The sequence below is a fragment of the Rattus norvegicus genome, chromosome 8, assembly GCF_036323735.1.
Source record: "Rattus norvegicus strain BN/NHsdMcwi chromosome 8, GRCr8, whole genome shotgun sequence".
Taxonomy (NCBI): Eukaryota; Metazoa; Chordata; class Mammalia; order Rodentia; family Muridae; genus Rattus; species Rattus norvegicus.
In genome coordinates, this window is record NC_086026.1 from 18,255,491 (window position 1) to 18,262,426 (window position 6,936).

A 6,936-nucleotide genomic window follows, 5' to 3' on the forward strand; every position below is an offset into this window, starting at 1 on the left:
ATCTTGGTGGATTTTTCCTTTGATGAATATGAAGTGTCCTTCCTTATCTTTTTTGATGACTTTTAGTTGAAAATTAATTTTATTTGATATTAGAATGGCTACTCCAGCTTGCTTCTTACGACCACATGCTTGGAAAGTTGTTTTCCAGCCTTTCACTCTGAGGTAGTGTCTGTCTTTGTCTCTGAGGTATGTTTCCCTTAGGCAGCAGAATGCAGGGTCCTCATTGTGTATCCAGGTTGTTAATCTATGTCTTTTTATTGAGGAGTTGAGGCCATTGATGTTGAGAGATATTAAGGAATAATGATTATTGCTTCCTTTTATATTCATATTTCGATGTGAGGTTATGTTTGTGTGCTTTTCTTCTCTTTGTTTTGTTGCCAAGACGATTAGTTTCTTGCTTTTTCTAGGGTGTACCTTGCCTCCTTATGTTGGGCTTCACCATTTATTATCCTTTGTAGTGCTGGATTTGTAGAAAGATATTGTGTAAATTTGGTTTTCTCATGGAATATCTTGGTTTCTCCATCTATGTTTATTGAGAGTTTTGCAGGATACGGTAACCTGGGCTGGCATTTGTGTTCTCTTAGGGTCTGTATGACATCTGTCCAGGATCTTCTGGCTTTCATAGTCTCTGGCGAAAAGTCTGGTATGATTCTGATAGGTCTGCCTTTATATGTTACTTGACCTTTTTCCCTTACTGCTTTTAATATTCTTTATTTTGTGCATTTGGTGTTTTGACTATTATGTGTCGGGAGGTTTGTCTTTTCTGGTCCAATCTATTTGGAGTTCTGTAGGCTCCTCGTATGCCTATGAGTATCTCTTTTTTTAGGTTAGGGAAGTTTTCTTCTATGATTTTGTTGAAGATATTAATGGTCCTTTGAGCTGGGAGTCTTCACTCTCTTCTATAGCGATTATCCTTAGGTTTGATCTTCTCACTGAGAACTGGATTTCCTGTATGTTTTGGACCAGTAGCTTTTTCTGCTTTACGTTATCTTTGACGGTTGAGTCGATGATTTCTATGGAATCTCCTGCTCCTGAGATTCTCTCTTCTATCTCTTGTATTCTGTTGGTGATGCTTGTATCTATGGCTCCTTGTCTCTTCCTTTGGTTTTCTATATCCAAGGTTGTTTCCATGTTTTCTTTCTTGCTTGTTTCTATTTCCATTTTTAATTCCTTCAATTGTTTGATTGTGTTTTCCTGGAATTCTTTCAGGGATTTTTGTGATTCGTCTCTATAGGTTTCTACTTGTTCATTTATGTTTTCCTGGAATTCTTTCAGGGATTTTTGTGATTTCTCTCTGTAGGTTTTACTTGTTTATTTATGTTTTCCTGTGTTTCTCTAAGGGAGTTCTTCATGTCTTTCTTGAAGTCTGTGAGGGGATGTCCTCACATACTCCATTACAAGATGGCACTGGCATCCGGCAGAACGCACCTAGTAAAAAGGGCAATACGCAGGCACCTGGTAACTTCCCTACTCAAAGGGACATGTACGCTTTGGTACGTCATCTGGCATAATTGGCAGCGACCAGTCAGTGAGTGACACATCCTAGGCGAGGATAGTTTCCTATATAAGGGACGGTTATTCCTCACTCGGCATCTCCGCATTGTAAGCTTATGCTCTCCCTCTCAAGACGCATTAAAGCTTTTCTGCAGAAGGATCCTGGGTGTGCCGCGTCGTTCCTGCTGGCAAGACGTAGCGTGGGACATCTGGTGCCGAAAACCCGGGAAAGAACTCGCCATCGTCAGCACCTTCGGAGATCCCTTGGCAACAAGGAGGATTCAGAACTGCAGGCAGGTACATTCGGAGAGGCAGGCCTCTCTTGGACTTTGGTCTGGGGTTTTCACCGCCTTGGGAAGGATTTGTTTAGGCTATAGTATTTGTCCTGGGAGCCACCCTACTCTTTTTTATTATTATGTTCTGTTTTCACCGTTTTCGCTGTTAAAAGGACGATCACAGCAGCTGAAGGCGCGTCGCAGTCTCTCATATATAAGTGAGCTTCGCGCCGCTCCCTTTTACCTTTGATTTTGACTTTTGAGGAGCAAGGATGCGATAAGGCCGACGTAGATAAGCGGCACCGTACGGGGAGGCGCGTGTAAGACTCCCGTACATAAGAGAGCAGCGTGTCTGTCTCTACCCTTTCACCTCACGCCTTGTCAGACAGACGTAGATAAGCCGCCAGCGTTCCTGGCCCATCATGGGATCCTCACAGTCTGTGGTCACGGCCTTGGAAACAGTGTTAAAGCAGAGGGATATCAAAATTGGAGGAAGAACACTTAAAAACTTTGTGAAGGAGGTGGAGAGGGTGGTTCCTTGGTTTGCCTGTTCATTCTCGTTTACAATTGCCTCATGGAACAAACTTGGAAAGGACCTTGACAGAAAATTGGCAGAAGAGGATCTGCGCCTAGGGACCAAAGCTATATGGAAGCTGGTTAAGAATGGTTTAAAGGATGAAACGTGTAAGGCAGCAGTAGTAGAAGGACAGGCCACTCTCGAGGTAGTCCTGGACAGTATGTCAGAAACCGAACGTAGTGAGAGGTTGGGCGCGTGCAAGAAAAAGGACGTCCTAAGAAAGAAAAAAGGCCCTCCCAGTAAGTCTGCAGACAAGGGAGCGTTGAAATTTTCAGATTCCAGCACTTCCTCCTCTACACATAAACCAGGAGGGGGAGCCAGCCTATACCCTGTGAAAGAGCTAGAAGCGCTGAACCTCGACAGTTCTGAAAGCTCTGAAAATAAAACCTTAGACTCAGAGGAGGAGGCCGAGCTAGATGAGGAAGCAGCTAAATATGAGGAGGAAAGATATTACCCCGATGAATGTAGGGGAAGTAATAGAAGGCTTCTAGCACGGCCGCCACCAACGGCGCCCCCTCCATATGAGACACGCTCACGCGCCTTCTCACTAGTCCCTGAGAGGGTGAGAAGAAAGCTGAGTATGACATTTCCTGTCTTTGAGACTCCGGAGGGAGGACGGGTCCATACCCCTGTTGAATATAATCAGATTAAGGAATTAGCGGAATCAGTTAGAAAGTATGGAGTCACAGCCAACTTTACTCTAACACAACTCGACAGGTTGGCCATGGCGGCATTGACACCAGCTGATTGGCAGATGATTGCTAAGGCAGCCCTTGCCAGCATGGGCCAATACATGGAATGGAAAGCACTCTGGTATGAGGCAGCCCAAACACAGGCCAGAGCGAATGCTACGGCCTTAATACCTGAGCAACAGGAATGGACTTTCGAACTCTTAACAGGACAGGGCCGATTTGCAGCTGATCAGTCTGCTTACCACTGGGGCGCCTATGCTCAGGTCTCCAGCACGGCTATTAGAGCCTGGAAGGCACTGTCCAGGAGAGGAGGGATCGATAATCAACTTACAAAAATCATTCAGGGACCCCAGGAAAATTTCTCAGATTTTGTAGCTAGAATGACAGAGGCTGCAGGACGAATCTTTGGCGATCCTGAACAAGCAGCACCGCTTATAGAACAGCTCGTTTTCGAGCAAGCCACCCAGGAGTGCCGAGCAGCCATAGGCCCCCGAAGAAATAAAGAGCTACAGGATTGGCTTAGAGTCTGCAGGGAACTTGGAGGGCCCCTTACTATCTCAGGCCTGGCGGCCGCCATTCTCCAGTCCCAGCAACGCCCCGTTAAAGGGACGGTTAAAAGATCATGCTTTCAATGTGGGAAAACAGGCCATCTAAAAATAGACTGCAGGATGACAAAAGGAGACAGGGGGTCTGCAACCCTCTGTGTCCGATGTGGCAAAGGCTACCATAGGGCTGACCAGTGCCGATCAGTGAGAGACATTAAAGGCAAACTACTCCCTCCTTTAGAGACTCGGCCTAATGAGATGTCAAAAAATGGGCTGGTGGGCCCCTGGTCCCAGGGCCCTCAAAGATATGGGAACCGCTTTCACAGGGCCATGACCCCGGCAGAGGAGGTCCCCCAAGAGGCGACACAAAATTGGACCTGTGTGCCGCCTCAGACTTCTTTCTAATGCCCCAGATGGGCATTCAGCCAATTCCTGCTCAGACTGTGGGGCCTCTACCCCCAGGAACCATAGGCCTTGTCCTTGGGAGAGGATCTCTCGCCCTACAAGGACTGATAGTCCATCCAGGCCTTGTTGAAGCTCAGCGCTCTCTTGATGTTCAGATTCTTTGTTCAAGTCCCGATGGGGTTTTTTCCATAAGTAAAGGAGATAGAATAGCACAGTTATTACTCCTTCTGTGCTCCCAGGCCATGATACAGGATACCAAGGGACCCATGGGGTCCACTGGTCATGATTCGGCATATTTGGTGGTTCACCTTAACAACCGCCCAAAATTGAGCTTAGAAATTAATGGAAAGAAATTCGAAGGCATACTGGATACTGGGGCTGATAAAAGTATAATTTCCTCAAAATGGTGGCCCCAATCATGGCCTAACACAAAATCTTCTCACTCGCTACAAGGATTAGGCTACCAGTCATGCCCTATGATCAGCTCTGCCACTCTAACTTGTACAACTGCCGATGGCCGACAGGGACAATTTATTCCTTATGTACTTTCCCCTGCCTGTTAATCTTTGGGGGAGGGATGTTATGCAGACCATGGGACTGACCTTATCTAATGAATACCCCCCACAAGTGGCCCACATGATGTCAAGGATGGGCTATAAGGAAGGGAAAGGCCTAGGGCGATTAGAACAGGGTCGTCTCACGCCCATTGAACCGATCACCAACCCCCATAAACAAGGCCTGGGTTTTTCCTAGGCGCCATTGGGGCAGCACGACCCATACCATGGAGGACGGAGGACGCAGTGTGGGTTCCCCAATGGCCATTAACCTCTGAGAAATTACAAGCAGCTACAGGACTGGTGGATGAACAATTAAGATTGGGACATTTGGAGCCCTCCACCTCTCCTTGGAACACCCCAATTTTTGTAATAAGGAAAAAATCAGGAAAATGGCGACTACTCCATGACTTGAGGGCCATTAACGATCAGATGGAATCCCTTGGACCCATTCAGCGGGGCCTTCCTATACTCTCGGCCCTACAAAAAGATTGGAATTTGGTAATAATAGATATCAAGGATTGTTTTTTCTCTATTCTGCTTTACCCCCTGATAGGCCCAGGTTTGCTTTTACTGTCCCATCAATTAATCATACTGAACCTGATAAAAGATACCAGTGGAAGGTCCTACCTCAGGGCATGGCCAACAGCCCTACGATGTGTCAGTTATATGTTCAGGAAGCCCTCAAACCAGTCAGGGAGACCTATCCAAATTTACTGTTAATCCATTACATGGATGATATATTGATGTGTCATAAAGACTTAGAATTACTCACACAAGCCTATTCCTTATTACAAAAAACCCTTAAACAATGGGACTTACATATTGCTACAGAAAAGGTCCAAATTGCTGACACAGGTCATTTTCTAGGATCCATTATTTTCCATGATAAGATTATACCCCAGAAACTGGAAATCCGTAGAGACCACCTCCATACTCTTAATGACTTTCAGAAGCTCTTGGGAGATATCAACTGGTTGAGACCATTTTTGTAAATCCCTTCCGTGGAATTAAAACCTTTGTTCTAAATATTGGAAGGGGACGGCCACATCACCACCCCTCGTGTGCTAACTCCCGCTGCAACCAAGGCCTTACTAAAAGTAGAAAATGCCATAAAACAGGCCCAATTGCAATGCATTGATTGGTCTCTACCTTTTTCACTCTGTGTACTAGATACCAAGGATTTACCCACTCCAGTTTTATGGCAACAAGGTCCACTGTTATGGATCTATCCACATGCTTCCCCTGTGAAGATTATTGATTGGTATCCAGCAGCAGTAGCACATCTGGCTATTAAGGGCCTAAAAGCTGCCATCTGTCATTTTGGGACTCCACTCCAATCCTTGATTATCCCATATACACCCTACCAGGTCCAAACTCTAGCCACTACCTCTGATGATTGGGCAGTGCTGCTCACATCCTTTACAGGGAAGATAGATAATCATTATCCTAAACACCCCCTATTGTGTTTTGCAAGATCACAACCTGTTGTTTTCCCTCGCGTCACATCCCACAGACCATTAAAGGAGGGGATAATAGTGTATACGGATGGGTCAAAAACAGGGGTGGGAGCATATGTGGTAAACTCCCAAGTATTCTCATGACAATATTTTGAAACCTCACCCAAAGTGGTAGAATGCCTAGTGGTCATGGAGGTCATTGAAAAATTCCAGGTTCCTCTAAATATTGTTTCAGATTCCTCCTATGTGGTTAATGTTGTTAGTATTTTTGAAACCGCCGGTATAATTAAAACCACTAGTAAGGTGGCAGATATTTTCTGAAAAATCCAAATTATCCTATTAAATAGAAGATTCCCTGTATACATTACTCATATACGGGCCCATTCTGGACTCCCTGGCCCAATGAGTTCAGAGAATGGTTTGGCTGACAAAGCCACAAAAATGATAGCTGTGACCCTGGCCTCTCCTTTAGAGGCCGCTAAAGCCTTTCATGGCAATTTCCATGTCACCTCAGAAACTTTACGCCGCTGCTTCTCTATAACTAGAAAAGAGGCACATGATATAGTCTCCCAATGCCAACAGTGCTGCCAGTTCCTCCCAGTTCCTCACATCGGGGTCAACCCGAGAGGAATACAGCCATTGCAAATCTGGCAAATGGATGTTACTCATAATTCTACTTTTGGAAAATTACAGTATGTGCATGTATCTATAGACACGTTTTGGCATTCTACATGCCACCCCACTTACAGGAGAAAAAACAACACATGTCATTCAGCACTGCCTTGAAGCATGGAGTGCTTGGGAAAAGCCAAAATGTGTAAAAACTGACAATGGCCCCGCCTACACATCTCAAAAATTCCGTCAGTTTTGTGCTCAGATGCAGGTTACCCACCTGACGGGCCTACCCTACAACCCTCAAGGACAGGGAATCATA

The 6,936-nt window shown here is 45.5% G+C and overlaps 1 protein-coding gene across 1 annotated transcript in view; it reads left to right on the forward strand.

The window, feature by feature from the left end:
- Nucleotides 1-6,594, forward strand: part of LOC134480127 (igE-binding protein-like) — a 71,053-nt gene extending 64,459 nt beyond the window's left edge. Inside the window, exon 2 of the mRNA XM_063266358.1 lies at nt 2,598-6,594. Coding sequence (XP_063122428.1) covers nt 2,598-3,988 — 1,391 coding nt within the window. The 3' untranslated portion in view covers nt 3,989-6,594. The remainder of the gene's footprint in view (nt 1-2,597) is intronic.
- Nucleotides 6,595-6,936: the final 342 nt, after the last annotated feature.